The sequence below is a fragment of the Talaromyces rugulosus genome, chromosome II, assembly GCF_013368755.1.
Source record: "Talaromyces rugulosus chromosome II, complete sequence".
Lineage (NCBI taxonomy): Eukaryota > Fungi > Ascomycota > Eurotiomycetes > Eurotiales > Trichocomaceae > Talaromyces > Talaromyces rugulosus.
In genome coordinates, this window is record NC_049562.1 from 5,079,769 (window position 1) to 5,100,915 (window position 21,147).

Here is a 21,147-nt window from a genome sequence, read left to right on the forward strand (position 1 = left end):
CCATGCATGATGGCACACGCGACTTTCCCAGTCGCTGTCACGCCCTGCCATGGGATAGTTTTACCCCTTGCGGGGCTCCATATGGCTGGCGATCGGTGTTTTGGCAGATAGGTACAAGCATACCTGCAGGTGCTCGTAACCTTTCCGACCAGTGAAGGAGGTACTTCCTGCCCGATGGTGTCCACTTGAGATAGGCTCGTGCTAAAAATATCTAGAATAATTCCGAATCGTATATTTTTTTGGACTCTACGGAGGTTTCTCGCGTGGAAAACCCACCCATTACTCTTCTTAGACAAGTACTGGTCCCGAACAAGATAGGATCGGGACGGTCTACATGAAGATACACGAAACATGATTCGGTGATAGACAACTATCTGAGCTCTGCTCGCGGTGAGACGCGGCATAGTACATAAAGGACTGGATCCTGTCCTGGTTTGCGGTAGCGTTTAGTCACACAACTCTTTCATCTTTTCAACAAGATAATACCTAGGAGCCTCTCTCTGAGTACTCCAGTGCAAGACTAGATCGCGAATAACATAGTACACACGAAACCCAACCACTAGCAGAGTATATTGGTATTGGTATCCATCACATTCACTGCGTATCAAGTCTTGCCAGGAGCTTCAACAAATCTATTCAACAATGTCAGCCCCTCAGTCGATTGTCGTTTTTGGCGACCAAACCACCGACTTCAAACCAGGTCTACGCCAGCTGGTTGGTGTTGAAAATAACGGTGTCTTGTCATCGTTTTTTGAATGCGTCTACTTTAACCTCCGTCAGGAGATTTCCCATCTCGGTTCCACCGAGAAGCAACTCTTCCCTCGTTTCACTAGTATCATCGATCTGCTGGCGCGCTATGAAGAAACCGATGGCCATGCCGTGCTAGAATGCACCCTCACCACAATCTACCACCTTGCGTCCTTTATTAAGTGAGTCCCTTTACTTTCCTTTCTTCTCCTCTATATCTCCCTTTTCGTGAATCTAACAAGTACTACCCACAGGTTTCATACTGATACTGGTAAAGACTACCCTAGTCCGACAAATACTCGGGTTATGGGCTTGTGCACTGGACTGTTCGCTGCAGCAGCAGTGAGTTCTTCTAAGTCTATGGCAGACCTGCTGCCGGCCGCGGTAGAAGCTGTTATGACTTCCCTGCGCGTCGGGCTGCGTGTCTTCAAAATGGGCCAGATAATAGAACCTTTCGCCAAAGCATCCGATACCTGGTCGGTATTGGTTCCTGGAACTCGCGCCCAAGATGCAGTGGGAATTGTCCGGGCTTATACACATCAAAATAAACTCTCAGTTGGCTCTCAACTCTACGTCAGTGCCGTCTCCGCCAACAGTGTGACTGTCAGTGGCCCTCCCGCTCAAATTCAGCGGTTCATCACCAACAATCCCACCATCCGCAGCTACGCCAATACCCAGATTCACGCACCCTACCACGCGCCACACCTGTTTGACGACTCGGATATAGAGGCACTCGCATCGGCTGAGAAGCTGCCTGCAGAGCTCGTTTCTCGAACACCAGTCTTACCCTTCATATCCAGCGTCACTGGACAGCCTGTCCAGGCAGATGACTTCGTCACACTGCTCAAAACGGCAGTGAAAGAGATTTTGCGGGAGCCATTGCGCCTGGACAACATCTTTGAACATGTACCCCGCAGCATCTCGGCGGCTGGCACTGGTTCTTGCAACGTTTTGACCTTTGCTACCGGTATTGGTTCGTCCCTGGCTACAAGCCTTAAGAGCCAGAATGTAGATACAACCCTGATTGACCCTTCCTCGGGCATACAGGACAAGCGCAGTGACACCAATCCACGATACTCGACTGCTCGGGCTAAGATTGCCATCATCGGTCTGTCCGGTCGGTTCCCTGAAGCTGCTGGGCATGAGCAGTTCTGGAAGCTACTTGAAAAGGGTCTCGATGTCCACAAACCGGTGCCATCTGATCGCTTTGGCAAAGACCACTACGATCCTACCGGAAAGCGGAAGAACACGAGCAAAGTTCAGAACGGCTGTTGGATCAACGAGCCCGGTATGTTTGACCCTCGCTTTTTCAACTTGTCGCCGCGCGAAGCTGCCCAGGCGGATCCTGGCCAGCGTTTGGCGCTGCAGACAGCCTATGAGGCCCTCGAGATGGCTGGCGTGGTGCCTGACTCTACGCCATCCACCCAACGCGACCGATTTGGAGTATTCTATGGTATGACAAGTGATGATTACCGTGAGGTGAACAGCGGCCAGGACATTGATACCTATTTCATCCCCGGCGGCAATCGCGCCTTCACACCCGGCCGTATCAACTACTATTTCAAGTTTAGCGGACCGAGTGTCAGTGTTGACACTGCCTGTTCGTCCAGTCTCTCTGCAATTAACATGGCATGCAATTCCCTGTGGCGCAACGACTGCGATTCTGCCATCGCCGGCGGAACAAACATCATGACAAACCCGGACAACTTTGCTGGACTAGACAAGGGTCATTTCCTCACACACAAGGGAAACTGCAACACCTTTGATGACGAGGCAGACGGCTACTGTCGTGCTGATGCTGTCGGAACTGTGGTTTTAAAGCGACTTGATGATGCCCTGGCCGATAAGGACCCGATTTTGGGTGTCATCTTGGGAGCATACACAAACCACAGCGCTGAGTCGGTGTCGATCACCAGACCTCATGCAGGCGCCCAGGAGTTCATTTTCCAGAAACTCCTCAACGAGTCGGGAGTGCATATGCACGACGTTAGCTACGTGGAAATGCACGGAACCGGAACCCAGGTAAGTAAAATATAATTGTTTGGGGCAATTAAAACCAACTGATCAATTTACAGGCCGGCGATGCAGCAGAGGCGACGTCTGTTTTGAGTGCTTTCGCGCCCGATTATACTCGAAAGCGAGATCAACCACTTTACATTGGATCTGTCAAGTCCAATGTGGGCCACGCCGAGTCGGCGTCTGGAGTGACTTCTCTCATCAAGGTGCTGCTGATGTTGCAGAAGAATCTTATCCCGCCTCACGTCGGAATAAAAACCCGGATTAACCATACATTCCCCACTGACTTTGATGAGCGCAATGTCCATATTGCCTTCAAACCGACGCCCTGGAACCCGCCCAAGGTAGGACCGCGACGCGCCTTTGTGAATAACTTCTCTGCTGCCGGTGGCAACACCGCACTGCTATTGGAAGAAGGGCCCAAGTACACTGAGATAGCCCGGGCTGATCCGCGCTCGACTCATGTGGTAACGATAACGGCCAAGTCACGGACTGCTCTGCAGAAGAATATCAACTCCCTGATCTCCTTTATGGACAAGTACAGCAATGACACGCAAAATAATACTGAATTTCTGGGAAGGCTGTCGTACACTCTAACCGCTCGCCGCATTCACCACCCTTACCGGGTTGCCGTATGTGGATCGACAGTGGTTGATATTCAAAGCTCCTTGGAGGCAGTGGACTGTAACATCGTGAAACCAGTGTCCGCCAGCCCGGGTCCGGTTGTCTTTGTCTTCACCGGCCAAGGAGCGCAGTATGCCGGAATGGGCCAACACTTGTTTGCCAACCTGTCTGAATTCCGGACGGATATGTTGATGTTCGACACTATGGTGAGGCGTGAAGGACTGCCATCTATTCTTCCCTTAGTGGATGGAACCGTCTCTGCTGACACCCCCAACTCCGAAATTGATCCCTTGGTCTTGCAGCTCGGTGCTACATGCTTGCAGCTAGCCCTTATTCGCTTTTGGAAATCTTTGGGCATTCAACCACGCTACGTGGTCGGTCATAGTTTGGGTGAATATGCAGCCCTCACCGCTGCTGGAGTTCTCACGGCTAGTGACACGATCCAGTTGGCCTGTGCCAGAGCTCGATTACTGCAGCGCTACTGCCATGTCGGGACACACTCTATGCTTGCTGTTAGAGCTAGCCGAGAGTTACTCGCCCCCAATCTCAACTCGAACGCCTGTGAGGTGGCCTGTGTCAACGGACCTGAGGATACGGTGATTAGCGGGCGCGAAAGTGCCATCTCTAGTCTGGCGGAGCAGTTGAAGGCCGATGGGGTCAAATGCACCAAGTTGCAAGTGCCGTATGCCTTTCACTCGTCCCAGGTGGATCCAATCCTTGACGATCTCGAGGAGGCAGCTCGTGCCGTCACATTCCACGAGCCAGCCATACCGGTGATTTCATCCCTGCTCGGAGACGTTGTGACCAACGGTGGCGTATTTGGACCGCAGTATCTGCGACGGCACTGTCGTGAAAAGGTCGATTTCCACGGTGCTCTCGTCGCTGCCCAACAGTCGCAAGTGACACCGCTCGAGAAGACAATCTGGCTCGAGGTGGGTTCTCATCCTATCTGCTCTGCCATGATAAAATCCACCGTTGGGGTGAAAGCAACCACGTTGTCCACCATGCATCGCAAGGAGGACACCTGGAAAACGCTTTCTGGCACGCTCGCCTCCTTTTATCTCGCTGGAGTTGAACCGTCCTGGCGCGAGTATCATCGTGATTTCGCTGCATCCCAGCGAGTGCTGCAGTTGCCAACATACAACTGGGATAATAAGAATTACTGGATCCAGTACAAACACTCGTGGGCACTGACCAAGGGTGATGCTCCCAAAATTTCAGAAAGCGAGGCCCAATCCAATGAAGACAAGTTTTCAACTTCGTCTGTTCAGTCAATTGTCAGCGAGAATCAGGAAAGCAATGGAGCCACGGTTGTCATGCAATCTGACTTGTCGCACCCAGAGCTCCAGCGGATGTGTAAGGGCCATTTATTAAATGGTGTCCCCCTCTGCCCATCGGTAAGCTGGACAATATCCCTTCTCCATGAAACCCCGTCGTCTTTTCTCTGTACGTAACTAACAAACTTTTGAACAGTCACTGTATGCCGATATTGCTGAGACGATGGGCAAATACTTGCTCGGAACATGCAAGCCTGAGCTCCAGGACTACGGTGTCGATGTGAAGGATATGAGTGTCGATAAACCCTTGATTTTCCAGGGGATCAACTCGCAACCATTCCGGGCATCCGTTACAGCGGATTGGGGTACAATGGACGCGAAGATGACCATTTACAGCGTAAACCTAGAAGGAACCAAGACAATGGAACATGCCACTTGCCGTCTGCAGTTTGCCGAAACAGGAAAGTGGCTGAAGGAATGGCAACGCATATCGTATCACATCAAAAGAAGCATTTTGCACTTGGAAACGGGTGTAGAGGAGGGCGTATGCAGTCGTTTCCGCACTGGAATGGCATACAAGCTATTCGCCGCTCTGGTCGACTACCAGCCAGACTACAAGGGATTCCGAGACATCATCCTAGACAGCGAATCCTACGAAGCGACAGCAACAGTCAAGTTCCAGACTCCTGCCCGCGGTTTCAAACGCAACCCCGTGTGGATTGACAGCTGCGGTCAGTTAACCGGGTTTACGCTCAACGCCAACGATGCCACCAGCAAGGACCAGGTTTACGTCAACCACGGATGGGAATCGGTTCGATTCGCCAAAGATCTTGATTATGAAAAGGTTTATCGCACCTACGTGAGGATGCTCCCCATAGGTGGGACCAAATACGCTGGCGATCTGTTCGTCCTAGACGACGATGAAATTATCGCCATGTATAGTGCAGTAACAGTAAGTCTTCCCCCATTTGTCGATGACACGACATATCATACTCCCAAAAACCAAAAGGTGGGAATATACTGATTAGAGGTGAATAATATATAGTTCCAAGCCATCCCGCGTCGCCTCCTTGAGATAGCTTTACCATCCCCTTCTCAGTCTAAAGCGTCAACTCCCTCAGCCCGAACAAAGTCTACGAATCCCGTTTCATCTTCGTCTTCTTCAATCCAGTCAAAACAGTCAAGTAGTTCTGTTGCACCCGCTTCTTCCAAGGGATCTAGTCAAAAATCTTTGAAAAAAGTGAAGAAGGCTGAGAGCGATTCGGCATTGATTAGCAAGGGAAGTGTCACCTCGGAGCCCATAGTTTCCACAAATGGCGCTCTGGGCCGAGCCCTAGCTATCATTGCAACGGAAGTGGGAGTTTCGACTCAGGAGATGTCAAATGACGACGACGCTAGTTTTGCGGACTACGGAGTTGATTCTCTCCTCTCACTGACCATCACAGGTAGGCTTCGCGAGGAACTTGACATTGAGCTGCCATCTTCTGTTTTCATGGACTACCCAACATTTGGCCAGGTCCAGGCAGTTCTTTCTGAAAAGACTGGAACTTCTGTAGCACCATCATCGTCTGGCACGCCGACTGATGATGATTTCTCACTTATCTCGGGTTCAGTCGGGGCTCCCACCGAGACATCGACACCGCCAACTGAGCTCTCGAGCGAGGGTGTTAGTGGTATTCAAGAGATTCTTGCTGAGGAAATCGGGTTGTCTCCCAGTGAGGTCGGCAGTGCCGAAAGTCTAGGAGAATTAGGCTTGGATTCTCTGCTGTCACTGACCGTGGTCGGTAGAGTTCGTGAGGAACTCGGTCTCGAGCTCCCAAATGACTTCTTCATCGTGAATGGAACATTGGAAGAGATCCAAAAGGCATTGGGGTCTAAGTCGGCATGCGGCAACGATAGCACGGATGTTATCGAACAGGCAACGGCCCGGGTTGCGAGGGAAATGCCTGCTAGCAAGACGACAAGTGTGCCACCTGCGACATCTATTCTTCTGCAGGGAAGCCCTCAGACGGCGACTCAGATCCTCTTCCTGTTCCCTGATGGGTCTGGCTCGGCCACATCATATTCATCCCTTCCCCAGGTCTCTCCGGACACGTGTGTGTACGGGCTCAACTGCCCGTACGTGAAGAAGCCAGACGAGATGAATTGTCGGCTCGATGAGTTGACGACACCGTTTGTGGCCGAAATCCGGCGACGACAGCCCAAGGGTCCATACAATCTGTCCGGCTGGTCGGCGGGTGGTATCTCTGCCTACGACGCTATGCGCCAACTGTACGCTATGGGCGAAAGAGTCGAGCGGCTGATCCTTCTGGACTCGCCAAACCCAATCGGACTTGAGAAGCTGCCGCCACGTCTATATGACTATTTCGACAGCCTGGGACTGTTTGACTCGGTGCCACCAGCATCCCGCTCTCGACTAATCAAACACTTCCTGATGTTTATTGATGCATTGGATACGTACAAGGCCCAGCCATTCCCAGCCGAACTGGCACCAAAGACACACATCATTTGGGCCAAAGATGGTGTATGCAAGAGTGATGAGGCGTCTCCCCTTCGTGAGGATGACCCTCGCGAGATGAAGTGGCTGTTGCTTGACCGGAGTGATGTTGATGTTGGCCCCAACGGCTGGGATAGCCTTGTGGGAAAAGAGAATATTAACATTGAAATTTTGCAAGGAGCGAATCATTTCTCCATGATGCATGGTGAGAATGCGAAGAAACTAGCGGCGTTTATTGGAAGGGCTATGAAGTGACTGGTATTTTTTTGTATTTACGCGGTCATTATATTTTTCTTTGTTGTACATGTAGTTATTCGTTACCTTCCTAGACCGGAATAAACTTTTCTTTGCTAGAATTCTTTTGTCGCATATCGTATACTAATGTTGTGGTGATGTGTGGAATGACACCCTATGATACAAACCCTCCCTAGAGGCCTTAGAGAGTCGGTAATACAATTTAGTATGTAAAAAAATCACTATACCGATCTCGTCATAGATATTAACTAGTATTCTGTGTAGCTTGAACATTAGTTCTTGGAAATTTCAATTTTGATTAAATAACCCTTTGAATATCCAGTTTTACGCATTCGCTGCACTAAACCGTTGCCCCAAAAGACTAACTAGAATATCGAGAATGGTTAATAACTTAATCCTCTCTATTATTACCCACTCGTAAGATCAGTAAAATCTAGCGAATTAAACTGCAGACAACACAGCGCTTGCTGACCCGATCGGGGGTTAACTGGCCTAAATTGGTAACAACGGGGCCCCCATGCCCTGCCCTAAAAAGGCCCGAAACCAGAAAAGCCCGACGCCCCTCCAACTTCTCTCCTCCATCGATCTCTTATTTGTTTGGGACTCTGGAAGAACGGCGCGAACTACGAACGGTCCGTTTTAAAGAGCCCGGCCGGGCTTTTGGAATATGCACCAAAGATGCCTCTTTCTCTGGTTATAATAAGCTCTAGGAGGCGCGAGACAGAATGCAGATTGCTCCAGCAGACGCATCCTCCACGGCGCATCTTCAGAAAAGTCGCTTTCAAGCACCTTAATTAACCTTTTTGAAATCGGATTGCCAACTTTTACATTTATATTGTTGTTCCTGTTCCATACTGTCACATTTTCCTACACACAAACATGTCCGCCAGCGGAAACCAAACAGTCGCCGTTATTGGCCTCGGTATGTATATTCTGTTCCTCATGGGGATTTCATTCTTTGGCTAACGTTTCAACTAGGCGCCATCGGATTGGTCACGATGAAAAACTTGGCTGAGGAGGGTTTTGAGGTAACAGGGTTTGACCGCAATTCATACCTTGGTGGTCTGTGGAATTACGACGAGGGAGTCAAGATTTCAGTGTTGGAGAGTAAGCAGCATCACCTAGAGAAACAGACTTATTCATCCATATTAATCGTTTCATAGCCACTCGATCCAATGGATCTAAGTTCCGAGTAAGTTTAAATACGCAACAATACGAAAGGGCATCACCTTTGTTTTCTAACGATCGGGCTACTAGGGTTGCTTTACGGACTTTCCCTTTCCGGACAGTGAGTTTCGCACATAGTCTAATGTGGTGGCTGTTTTATTCTTATCACTGACGAAAATTTGTAGTGGCCGAAATCTTCCCCCCCGCTCACGAGGTAGCGCAGTATCTATCTGCATATGCAGAGCACTTCAATTTGGGCCCGATGGCGCGACTGAATACGTCCGTTCATGGCGCCGCGTTCGACGAGGCGTCACAAAAGTGGCGTATTCAGGTCTCCGAAAAGGATGGCCAGCGCACCGAAGAGGTCTTTGACAAAGTTGTCTTCTGCATGGGCGCTGATCAGATTCCGAACATACCCAAGATCGAGGGCATCGAGAAATTCAAGGGTGAGATGACGCATTCGATTGGGTTCAAAAAGTAAGCAAGCATAGGAAAGTTCTTCTTAGAGTACACTGCTAATGTAATTTTCCATCTAGGCCTAACGAATACGATGGCAAGCGTGTTCTCGTGGTCGGTTTTGGTAACACTGCCGTCGACATTGCTACGGAACTATCCAAAAATGCACGCAAAGTCTATCTATCACACCGCCACGGATCTATCATTGTAAGTACTACCTCAGGTATCAAGCTAGGATATGAATAGCTGATTGATACGTTTTACAGCTTCCTCGATGGGTAAATGGAAAGCCAGTGGACCACGTCCGAACCTACCGCAAGTACCAGATGCTCAACTTTTTGGCACGATGGACACCCAGTCTATGGGAAACCGTGATGGACAGCTTCATCAAAAACCTGATGAACAAATTGTACGATCTCAAGCCAGAGTGGCGATTTGAGCCGGCACCATCGGTCCTGGCGTCTCGGCCCATCGTTAACGACGAGCTGATCAACTGCCTGACCGACGGCACCGTTATCTCGATCAACGGATTGTCCAAGGTCATCGACGACTACACGGTTGAGCTTGAAGATGGCACGCAACTAAAGGTTGACTCGATCATCTTCGCCACTGGCTATACGCTAAACTACTCGATCGTCGGCGATAGTGACCCGACGCGCAAGTCAACACGCCAGTGGGCAAACCTACCGGGCTCTAATAATCGGCACCTGCCACGATTGTACCAGAACATCTTCTCAGTCGACCACCCGGAGTCGCTAGCCTTTATGGGCTCGCTTTCATTTATGAACCCGGCCTTTCTGATGTTCGACCTGGCGTCGATGGCGCTGACGCAGCTGTGGAAGGGTAATTCGCAATTCCCACCACGCGAGGAGATGGAGCAGGCAGTGGACCGTCATCACGAGTGGATGTGTTCGCTAGCTGCCAAGGGATCGGTGTCACCCGGTGCCGTCAAGGGTGTCGACTTTTCCGAATGGGTTGACGAGGTGGCCGGCATCGGCCTACGCGAGAAGCTTGGTTACGGGTTCCAGGGATGGTGGTTCTGGCTGAAGGACCGTGAGTTCTGCAACGTGCTCATGGATGGTCTCCTCAGTCCGCATGTTTACCGTGTCTTCTCGGGTAATAAGCGGCAACACTGGGAGGGAGCTCGCGATGAACTCCTCAAGATCAATGAGGAATTGAAGACCAAAAACTGGCTGCCTTGATTTGTTTTGTGATTCCGGGTATTTCTGTTCTTTAGGCGTTTCTATTAGTAACTTTGCTCTCTTTCGCTCTTTACCTTTCTCTTTTATTTGTTTTGTTCCTTTTGTTGTTTCTTTTTCACGATGGATGTTATTTATTGACCACGTAAACTTGAACATAGACGGCATATTGGGGTTTACTTTCAAAGCCTTATTGAATTGAAGTTTTTATTTCTAAGTGTCTTAGAGAATGATACGTGGTAATAGTAGCCCAGTTGAGTACACGTATATTTTAATTGTGGAGATGGCTGTTGATGTAGTTAATGTAGAGATGAATTGTGCAGAATACCCAACCCTAACACTAAGTTGACGTTCCTCATGGGCTGTATATAAACAACGACACAAGTGTCAAAGTTACCTTATTCGTGTTATTGATATACCTGCCTTTCCGCCTTTATTGTATTATTCTAAGCATATATTTACTAGACTGGATGTACAAAATCGTTGATTTCTATTTAGTCTAAGACATGTCCCGAGCCTTGGAGAGCATATACATTATGTAAGGATTGATTAGAAAAAGCGACCTTTTCGAATATTGTATTAACCAGTGGCTACCTTGTATAGAAGCTATATGCATGCAGTTGAAGGCACTAAGAAAAAGATCTCAACTCAATTCTACCGCTTAAAGTTTTACAAAATTGGGAAAGAAACGTTTCAGTCATCACGATGAAGCAGGACTTGCGCTTACTCTCTGAGCGCGTAGACGAGAAATACACAAGGGCTCATCTCGGTCATAGTCAGTAGAAGGGGAGGGCATTTGCTCGCTCTTGGATGTCGTGCGACTATCCCAAGCCTTGAGGGTGAGCAGACCAATGGCTAGAAAGAGTGGATTCTCGCGGGCTGCGTTGATCAGCACTGGGTGATCTTCGTATACCTGGATAATATATCTCCAGGCACGATTGACCACATTTTGTTTGCCCTCATCAACATCGGCGTCGTCACCACCATCATCGCCTTTTGAGAGTAGCTCGAGGAGTACGACGATAACGGCATCCACGGGCAGATCGCGGCCAATGAGCCACAGATAGCGGCGGAAGCGCGGGTTCGAATGGACCAGGTTGTCATACGACAGAACCTGCTGAGCGAGGCTGAACAGGCGCTCACGCTCATGCTCGTCAGGCTGGTGACCCAGACTGCTCTGGCCGCGCTGGCGTGGGTGGTAGACGGATAGACGCAGCTGGCGCAGCCACGACCGTGCCTGGTACGCGGTCAGAAGGTGGAAGGGAATACAAGCATCACAACTGCGTAGCAGGTGCTGTTCGATCCTCTGTTCGGTCTGCTCAACTACCGCGACCTGTTGTAGCTGTTGTTGCTGTTCTATCCAAGCGCCGAAGGCCGGCGGTGATCTGAGAGAAGGGTGTTGCTGATGCTGCTCGAGCCGCCGCATAGACTGCTCGATTTCGATCCGGATTGAACACAGCAGCATGTCAGTTGGACCGTCCAGTTGTTCAGGCGGTGGCTTGCTCATCGACGGCACCAATTGGCTGTCGCTTACGTTTAATGGACGCTGGACATTCCACGAGCCATCGTGGAAATGAGGGCCTGCTGCCGTGGCACCGGCCCCAAGACGCTGCGCTGCTGCGGCGCGTCCATCCAGGATCAATACCTGCCAGAACAGCCGGCGGCGCATCTCCTTGGAAAATGGAGGGAGGTCCTTCTGCCGGTCTTCTTGGTGTAATCCTAGGGCCTGCGCAAGTTGGGCGGCACGGCCGGCCAGTGCGGCCAGTTTTTCAGAGTGTGATGGCGAACCTCGCATGTAGAAAGTGGCTAGCTGTTTGAGAATCAACATTAGATTTTCTTAAGAGGGTTGTGAGAGTATTAAAAGAGGTAGCAGAGAGGAGACTAACAGTGTACAAAGTCAACGCCTGTAGGACGACCATGTTGTTCGAGTGCAGGCAGTCTGAGTTAAACAGCGCCTCATGTGATAGCCGCGAGAAGTGCTCGAGGGAGTCAGCTTTGGACTCGCCAGTCAGTTCCAGACACTCGCTGTCCGTCATGGATGCTATGGCACACAGGTATATAGCAAAGCCAAGGGCTCCAGTCGCTTTGCTGACACTAGTCGCGTCTGTGGCGATGTCCAAAATGACCTGCTGCACCGACGGCGCATGGAAAAGCATGACCAGAGGGTGGACATTGTTTAGAAACACCTGCCACAACCGGAAAATCTGCAGCGAAGTCGGATGCTTTGATTGCTGCTGCTGTTGATTATAATGCCCAGAATCTGAATCAACTTGTTCATCTGGGCGCCAGCGAATGTGTTGAAAAAATGGCGGACTGTCGTTAACACACTCGGAGGCCTGCCCATTGTCTTCATTCTTTACCTGCTATAACGTTAGCGACAAAAATCCGAAGAAGTCAGAAGCCAGTCACAGACATTGTTGGGCATTTCTAGACATGTTTTGAATGAATCTGTTTGCGAGGTAGGACTGCTGTTTCTGGAACCACCACCGCTTGTCGTCATTCTTCGTACCGGTGACTGGTTTTTTCTCACTTTTTTCTCTTCACCATTGGCGATGGACATTTCATATTTTGTTTCGTGTGGTAAAATACCCTGATTCACTGCACAAGCAAATATGTGCTACTGTCTGCATCTGTTTCGCAAGGAAGCCTAACTATTCGGATAGTAGAGGATAGTGCAGTATGTTAAGAATTAACCCCAGGTTTTTCAAACGAACACCTTTTCCGGGATGACGATGCGATCGGGAGTAGAATTATTTCCCTTCTCATCTATCTTCTTTTTTTCTTTTCGTTATTTTCTATTTTTATTATTTGGTTCTCCCTTCCACCGTTTCGGGTCCCGACGTTATTAGCCCGTTAAGATGATAATTGGCCTAGCAAAATATAGAAAACGCGAAAAACGACGGGATGTCTGTCGGGAGTAAGAAATGTGTAAACTATAAACACTGGAACAAGAGTTATTACTTCTTCGGAAGTAATCTACCCTCCGCTATTAGCATGGTTCTCTTGTGCATAAAAATAGGGAGCTGGCATCGGGCATTTCCTAGACTTCCCGTTCAACCGGGCTTATTCTTGGATTTGGGCCCCGAATGGGCACAATAATTTAACTGTATATCTGGAACACGGTTGCAGTGTTTTCAAAGCCTATGTCACATCAAATTCCTTATTCTTTTGCCGTTGAAGGTAGCAAACCAAAACAACAGTCCAATCGGTATCCATCTTGCATAATCGGACCAACAATGGCCATCTGGCAAAACATAGGAACGTATTTCTGGGGTTCCCCCTCGCAGCAGTCTGCTTCCTCAGCTGATGGTCAGCCGTTGTGTCTCACCATCACTGCGTACCGCAAGGAAGGTCTCACTGAAGAGGAGTACCGTAGCTATCTGACTACCAAGCACGCTCCGTTGGTGCGGCCACTTATGGAGCAATACGGTCTGTTGAAGTATACCATTGTACGTATTATTAGACTTTCTTGTACTTTGAACTAGTTTTACCAAGACGCAGAAGGAGGCAGGAAATGCTGATTATACTATAAACAGACTTTCAATACCAACTCTTCACGTAAACTGATGGGCCGGCTGTTCGACCCTCAGTTTGCCAATGTCTCCGACTACGACGCAATAATCCAGATTGTTTTCAAGGATGTCCAGGACTTTGTCAACATGAAGGCGAATCCCGAGTACAAAAAATATGTGATTCCTGATCACGAACATTTTGCCGATACCAAGCGATCAAAGTAAGTTCACCCCCTTTGTCTTTTAGCCGTCCTCTCCTGGTTTTTGAATAAAAATATGCATACTGGAAAATTATATTAACCTGTTATTTATTTAGGATGACCATCGGCCAGGTTGTGCCTTTGCTGGGATAGTTGAAGCATAGTGGATTACGACCGGGTTTTCTTTGTTCTTCATATTTTTTTAACTGGCACATAGAGCGAAATTGATAGTGTATTATGTTTATCGATATCGCGTTTCTTAAAATATTCACGTAATAACAATTTTTTTAAAAACGCAAGATGCGTGTTACCTATTTAGATGGATTGCGTAAGTTAGGGCTTCATTGCTGCGCGGTCGCCGTAGTGTATGTACATCTCGCCCCGTAAGAGTCAAACCATGCGGTATCATAGTCCATAGCTCATAAATAACGTTGAAGATTCCTACTGCCAAGATGAACTAGGTGGCTACTGTGCTGCAATGCTGACATACTGACCAACCGTGCGTTGAAGTCATTTTCCGAGGAGTCTAGTTCGACCCGACGAATATGCCCGAAACGACAGGGCTGAAAAAGAACATGGGGAAAAATGCCCGATAGCTTCTCCACAAAACATCATGCAAGTCAGTCGATCAGACAAAAGGAAATACCCTCGGGTCAGCAGCAAACATCACGGCCCGTCACAATAACCCGTGGTGAAGTGTTCTTGAGAAGGAGCTGTATACAAAAGGAAATCGATCCCATCGACCTTGATAAGAACTGGAACAATACATCATTAACGAACGAACGCATCACGCATACGAACAAATACAAAAACAAAAAGCACATCAAACTTTTAAAATTCTCCATTCTTAACGCATTTATAGCCACCATGTCCATCCTTCTCCAACACGCCACTATTATTGTCCCCGCGACGGGGAGTGATGAATTTTCCATCCTCCGCGATCACTCCTTGTTGATTGAGGACAGCAAGATCTCTCATATTGCTGCGCAGATCGACCCACCATCTGAAACCACCGAGGTTATTGACTGCACCGGCAAGATCGTATCTCCAGGCTTCGTTGACACTCACCACCATCTCTGGGGAACACAGTTGAAGGGCCGCCATGCCAACGACACAATGCTAGACTTTATGTTCAAAGGTCAGCCTCCTATCCAGCTTTTGTTTACCCTTTTTCTCTCTAGAAATTCACTTTCTGACAATGGTTAGGCGTTCTCCAAAGTTCCAACTTCACTGCAAACGATGTCTTCTGGGGTCAGCTCGGAGGTTGTCTAGAGGCTCTTGATGCCGGCACAACCACAGTTGTCGACCACGCGCACGCAATTTACTCTCCAGAGCATGGATCTAATGCACTCTCAGCAACGGTATCGTCGGGTATCCGCTCAGTCTTTTGCTACGCACCTGTATCCCGCGTGACGGGCTGGCAGCCACTCGCCTTTGACTGGGAGATGCTTCCCGACTGGCTAGTTAACCAGCTTGAAGAACTGGCACGTGCTGGACCCTACGGTGAGGGCCGCGTAAACATCGGTCTTGGTTTTGATGCTCTCTATATCCCCAAGGAGTCTGTTGTTAGCCTGTTTGAACGGGCGCGTGCCGCCGGTGTCAAGCTCATTACTATGCACTACGCTCGAGGACCCATCTTTGGTAAGTCGATTCTCCAATGCAGTTTCCCGAGGTAGTCTATTTTGTTTTATCTCTTTTTTCCTTTTGCTAATTAAACCTTCTATTTGTCGGAATAGGCCAGTTCTCGGTTGTCGATACTCTGTCGTCGTACGGACTCCTGGGGCCAGATCTGCTCTTTGCCAACGCGATAGGCGCGTCCGCATCAGACGCCGAGATCATGGCCAAAGAGGGTATTGCAATCTCATCTACTCCTGAGAGTGAGTTGCAGATGGGACTGGGAAAACCAGTGTGGAACCGTGACGACTTGAAGACACTGAGCTCGCTCGGCAGCGACAGCCAGACGGTCAACTCAACCGATCTCTTAACACAGATGCGTATCGCACTGCAGACAGAGCGCGGCCGCAATAACGAGGCTTTGCTCGACCAGGGCAAGGCGCCCAAGAAGCTGAGCGTCACGGCAGCCGATGTCTTCCGTCTTGCTACCATACAGGGCGCGCGCGCCATCCGGTTGCAGGACCGTATTGGCTCCCTCGAACAGGGCAAGCAGGCAGACATTGTCATCTTCGGCACCCAGAGTCCCGCGATGACTTGCGCGGCCGAGCACGACCCTATTGCTGCCATTGTGCTTCATGCTTCAGTGCGCGATATCGAGACCGTAATCGTCGATGGACACATCCGCAAGCGCGACGGCCGTCTGACTGCGCTAGCTGTCGATGAGGCCATTGCCGGTATTGGGAAGAGCAACGTCGAATGGAAGGATGTCGCCGCCCAATTGCTGCGTACTCGCGAGCGCATCAATGCCGGGACCGAAAAGATCGATTACGAGGCAGCTGCCCAAGCTTTTATGGCCATCACCGGTATTGACAGCAACAATCTTGTGTGATATGTATTTCCCTATTGTTTTCCTTCAATTTCATGTTGTACTTACTTTGTTTCGGGATCTCTCTGTGATGTTTGCGTACTATATAGAGCGTCTGTGCTTTGGTCTGATAGGGAAGGAAACGTTGAGGGAGTTTGACAATGTCCATTATTTTGAAAAACAAAGTTTGATATTTTGATCTACTATTATTTCCTTTGCTAAATTTATTGATAAATTTGAACACAGATCAATGTAGTTGTAAATGTACTTTTTGAGTCGTAAAAGTATCAAGTGAGGTATCGATGTCTAACACCTCAATGTATGTCATTGATCTGGCCAAGGTAATATCGATTCCACTATAATTGATATATACGTGTGTTAATTATCTTGGGCATTCAATATTAGTAAAACTCTACGCGCACGAAGGAATATTACATTTTCTATGCATTTGTAATCAGAATAAATATAGAATCTATATGTATTGACGCCCATCGTATAAAAACTGCAAAAGTGGATTAATAGAAATGCATACGAATCAATTTCTGAGATTCTGGTTATACATGGTATAATATAAAATGAGGAGATTCTAGCCACTCTTTTCAAAATAACCGACATTATGTGTGATATAGCAACATGATTTCATACAACATCGAGCCTTAACCCGACATTCCTCTATGCTGTAAAACTGTCGCTGGTACAGAATAATCAATTCTATAGACATCTTCCGCTAACATCATAAAAAGAGAAAGAAACAAAGAAAACACATAACACAAACTGTCCTGCCTCTATCTCTCTCACCAAAGACCAAAGGCAGTAGTCACAACTAAGTAAAATGGCGACGACAACAGCAGGGCTAAGTCTAAGTTTTATCATTTTCCGAAAGAGAAGAATGAGCAGATTAGGCAGCTTCCTTGTCTACATTCTCCTTCTTGGCCCAACGTCCACCGCCGCCACCTTCTGGTTTCATGCTCTTCCACTCCATAGCCAATGAACCGAGAGCAGTAGCGCACGCGCACGCAACGGCGACGTAAAATGCGTCGACAACGGCATTATTGTAGGCCTTCAACACGGCAGGCAGCTGGTCAGGGTCGACAACGGAGCGCACGGCGGTGGCACCAACATTGACAATACGGCCAGCATCAATACCATGGACCATACTCGAGATCGACTCGGCCAAGCGGTTGGAAAAGACGTTGTTGGCGACTGAAATCCAGAGGGCACCACCAAAGTACTGCGCAAAGAAGATCAACGACACACCGGTCGGAACATCCTGCGGTGCCAGCACCGTCTGTGCGGCTGCGCCAGGCTGCTGCATGCCAAAGCCGATACCAAGGCCAAAGCATGCCTGGAAGCCAATCCACTGCGCATGGCCGGTCGAGGTCGTGAAAGTGGTCATAAGCCCGGAGCCGACGGAGAGGAGAATACTGCCTACGATCATGAAAGGCGTGTAGTATCCCGAGTTGGTGACACCCGCACCGGCGAAAATACTGCCCAAGACGAGGCCAATGACCATGGGGAGCGTCATGATGCCTGATTTGACTGGGGATGCGTCCTTGACAGCCTGGAACCAGATGGGAATATAGTACAAGATCACCATCATCGACCCGTTCAGCATAAAGGAGTACCAGAAGCCGGAGACGATGCTACGGCGCAAGAAGATGCGTGGCGGAACCGTACCGTCGTCCTTCTTCCAGTGCTGCACAGCAATAAACGCCAGCAGCAACACGACGGCGAGGACAAGGAGTGCGACCACACGCCCACTGCTCCAAGCATATGTAGTGCCACCCCACTGCAGTGCCAACAGAAGACAGATCATGCCTGGCAAAAATAGGGCAGTGCCAATGGGATCAAGCTTCTGGAGTCTCTCGCGTGCTGATAATTGCCCGTTGGAGGCCTCGGGCAGCTGCAGTACCAGCGCGACGATAACGATGGTCACGGCGCCGATGGGTAGGTTAATGTAGAAACACCATCGCCAAGATACGTTGTCGGTAAAGGCACCACCCATCATAGGCGCCACAATGGACGCAATTCCAAAAACGCCGCCCAGAATACCAGTGTACATGGGTCGCTTGTGTAGCGGCGCCATATGGACCATGATAACGATCACACCAGACGACAAACCCGATGCCCCAATTCCGGCAATAGCTCGTCCGACGATAAAGACTGTCGAGGATGGCGCCGCACCAGATACCACTGACCCAATTTCAAACAGTAGGATTGCTGCCAGGAACACCCACTTAGGTGAGTAGAAGGTGTACACGCGGCCAAATACCAGTTGGAACGAGCAGCAGGTCAGCAGATAGGCACTGCCGTACCATCCAATGTCACCCAGAGAGTTGAATGTGTCGGTGATGCGCGGTGTTGCTGTTGTGATAATGGTTCTGTCCTAAGTCCGTTATTAACATTGCGACAGGTCGAAAAACGTAGCGCATAGAGTCACTAGCTTACCAATGCTACCAGGAAAATGGCCAGATACAGAGAAAGCATGATGACAATGACCTTGGGCAGTGGAGGATACTGCGTGTTGTCTTTATCACATGCATTGTCGTTGGACTTGTGGTTTACTGCATCGACTGAGCTGTTAACGCTGTCCGCACGCAGAGTGCGGTTGGTGTCATCGTCCAAGGTAGCCATGGTGAACAAATTTGTCAAACTAGATGGCTATTCGAGGAGTGGAATATACAGGCATATCTACGTGCAGCTGGAGTTGTTCTTGTAAGACGCAAGATAGGGCTATTTTCTAGGGTTTTAGGGTTATCCTCGGAGGCGAACAGGCTGTTTCGGGTCCGAGAGAATGACCCCGAGGCGATTTTTTCCTCATCGGGAAAGGTCCTTCCACATTAGGAAAAGATTATCTCCCGGCCAGGCTTACCCCCGAAAAATGTTACTTTTAATGCCCGAAAACTAGTATTAGACAAAGAAAACAGACGGGCCGAGCGTTATTTAGGCAGTGATCGATCGGCCGTATTTCATCACGGCGGCTATGGCACAGCTTTCTCGGTCGCCTCGGTGCCCCCGAAAAAGACCGCGAACCCAACACGAGAAAACATAAATAGGCCCGTAACAGCCGCCTGGTCAGCACAGAGCTGAACTGTTTTCCAACTAGCATGTCCTCCGCCATTAGACCGATTACTCGACGTTATCTATCGACACCACGGGCCTCCCTTTCGACTTCTGTTCTGTATCATAGACCGTCGCATTTGGTTTACCATCGCCAAGTGACTCTCACTGTCTTGCCGCTATACGCGTCCATCAGAAAAGCAACGACCATGGCAACAACCACAAAGACGATGACCACCAACACCACTATCCAGCAAGAGAAGCCCTGGACTAGCCACCCGTTCAAGCTGATTTCCGACACGGGCCTGAATGCCCGTTCTGATGTTCCGCGCGACCATTATGTGGTCAAGTTCACCAAAGATATGGCGCTGGTGCACAATCTGGTTTTGCGCGGGCTTAATGCGGCGTACAACCAGTGTCTGTCGGTAACACCAGGCACACAGGCAGCCCAGGATTTTCTTATCTTCAACCAGTGTGTGTTTGAGATGCTCAAGTCACACCACGACATGGAAGAGGAGGAGTTGTTTCCCAGGCTCGAAAAGGCCCTCAATCAGCCAGGTGCAATGGCAAACAATGTGGCTGAGCATCACGACTTCCACGACGGCCTCATGCGTTTCCACGACTATGTATTTAATACCGAAGCCGACGACTATGACGGGCCGACGCTACACGCTATTATCGAGTCATTCGGCTCGCTGGTAGAAAAGCATCTACACAACGAAATCGCGCCGCTATACGACCTCCACGTCATCGAGAGTAACACTCTAAAGGCACTCTGGAACGATGTCGAGAAAGACTATCAACCTAACTTTGACAAATATCGGTATGTTACTATCCCCTTGATTTCATATCTTTTTTATTTTGGTCAGATTATCAAGCTAACTCTGTTTCTCATTAGCCATGTCCCATTAGCTATGACTTGCGCCGACAATAGTTTTGAATTGGACGGCCAGGTGACGCCGTTTCCAGGCCTTCCAGTCTTTGCGGCATATATTGTCAAGTTCTTGTTAGGTCGCAAGTTTTCGGGCGCCTGGGAGTTTGCGCCATCTGACTTTACCGGACGGCCACGGCTGCAGCAAGCGTCGTTGTAAGGATATGATATGATATGATTGATTGCACGGATGGTGTTATTTGGAGTTATTTTGCGGGATTTAGCATTTTTAGGTTTTGCTTTTCAATGGCCTGTATAGAAGATATGTGATATTCGGACAAGTTAGATCATTCGTGAAATTTGACGAATTTGACGACAATCTTGTTTCCATTTAATTTGCTACAAGTAATCTCCGTCTATATAGAATATACTATCTGAGCTTACTTTTTATTCTTTTCTCTTCTCTTCTAAGAACGGCGCGTAGTCTAGAGCTCATATTAGACACTTTCCTAATTCAGAAATCCATCAATTAATTTTCAAAGGATGTTCAAATTACAATTTTTTTTCTCCTCTTTTTTTTCTTCAGATAATCTTAAAACATAGTAACGATATATAGCTTAGATATAAGCATTCACACAAGCCTCTAGGGGCCATAAAACTATGGAAGTGAGATCTCAACGCGAGTGCCTGGCCTATGTACCGATCCCGCAGATATTCCCCGATCGAGCAATATCTACACCAAACAATCACCCGTGACGTCATGTGTAGGAGGGATACTTCAAATATG

At 48.9% G+C, this 21,147-nt stretch overlaps 7 protein-coding genes across 7 annotated transcripts; 5 read left to right on the forward strand and 2 right to left on the reverse strand.

The window, feature by feature from the left end:
* Positions 1-642: 642 nt before the first annotated feature.
* TRUGW13939_04214 (uncharacterized protein) lies at positions 643-7,416 on the forward strand (the record flags this gene model as incomplete). Its single annotated transcript, XM_035487391.1, has 5 exons — positions 643-929; positions 1,002-2,769; positions 2,823-4,784; positions 4,861-5,616; positions 5,710-7,416. The coding sequence occupies 5 exons, from the start codon at positions 643-645 to the stop codon at positions 7,414-7,416; spliced, it is 6,480 nt and encodes a 2,159-aa protein (XP_035343284.1).
* An 879-nt stretch (positions 7,417-8,295) lies between these two features.
* On the forward strand, positions 8,296-10,241 carry TRUGW13939_04215 (uncharacterized protein; the record flags this gene model as incomplete). The annotated part of the gene is made up of 7 exons (XM_035487392.1): positions 8,296-8,338; positions 8,395-8,523; positions 8,580-8,608; positions 8,674-8,704; positions 8,769-9,060; positions 9,120-9,246; positions 9,306-10,241. 7 exons carry the CDS (start codon positions 8,296-8,298, stop codon positions 10,239-10,241), a joined length of 1,587 nt encoding a protein of 528 aa, XP_035343285.1.
* Positions 10,242-10,938: 697 nt separating this feature from the next.
* TRUGW13939_04216 (uncharacterized protein) lies at positions 10,939-12,663 on the reverse strand (the record flags this gene model as incomplete). Its single annotated transcript, XM_035487393.1, has 3 exons — positions 10,939-12,048; positions 12,125-12,598; positions 12,652-12,663. The coding sequence occupies 3 exons, from the start codon at positions 12,661-12,663 to the stop codon at positions 10,939-10,941; spliced, it is 1,596 nt and encodes a 531-aa protein (XP_035343286.1).
* An 811-nt stretch (positions 12,664-13,474) lies between these two features.
* On the forward strand, positions 13,475-13,975 carry TRUGW13939_04217 (uncharacterized protein; the record flags this gene model as incomplete). Its single annotated transcript, XM_035487394.1, has 2 exons — positions 13,475-13,687; positions 13,775-13,975. 2 exons carry the CDS (start codon positions 13,475-13,477, stop codon positions 13,973-13,975), a joined length of 414 nt encoding a protein of 137 aa, XP_035343287.1.
* Positions 13,976-14,817: 842 nt separating this feature from the next.
* On the forward strand, positions 14,818-16,453 carry TRUGW13939_04218 (uncharacterized protein; the record flags this gene model as incomplete). Its single annotated transcript, XM_035487395.1, has 3 exons — positions 14,818-15,088; positions 15,157-15,591; positions 15,687-16,453. 3 exons carry the CDS (start codon positions 14,818-14,820, stop codon positions 16,451-16,453), a joined length of 1,473 nt encoding a protein of 490 aa, XP_035343288.1.
* An 874-nt stretch (positions 16,454-17,327) lies between these two features.
* TRUGW13939_04219 (uncharacterized protein) lies at positions 17,328-19,063 on the reverse strand (the record flags this gene model as incomplete). The annotated part of the gene is made up of 2 exons (XM_035487396.1): positions 17,328-18,815; positions 18,878-19,063. The coding sequence occupies 2 exons, from the start codon at positions 19,061-19,063 to the stop codon at positions 17,328-17,330; spliced, it is 1,674 nt and encodes a 557-aa protein (XP_035343289.1).
* Positions 19,064-19,698: 635 nt separating this feature from the next.
* Positions 19,699-20,580, forward strand: TRUGW13939_04220 (uncharacterized protein; the record flags this gene model as incomplete). Its single annotated transcript, XM_035487397.1, has 2 exons — positions 19,699-20,312; positions 20,388-20,580. 2 exons carry the CDS (start codon positions 19,699-19,701, stop codon positions 20,578-20,580), a joined length of 807 nt encoding a protein of 268 aa, XP_035343290.1.
* Positions 20,581-21,147: the final 567 nt, after the last annotated feature.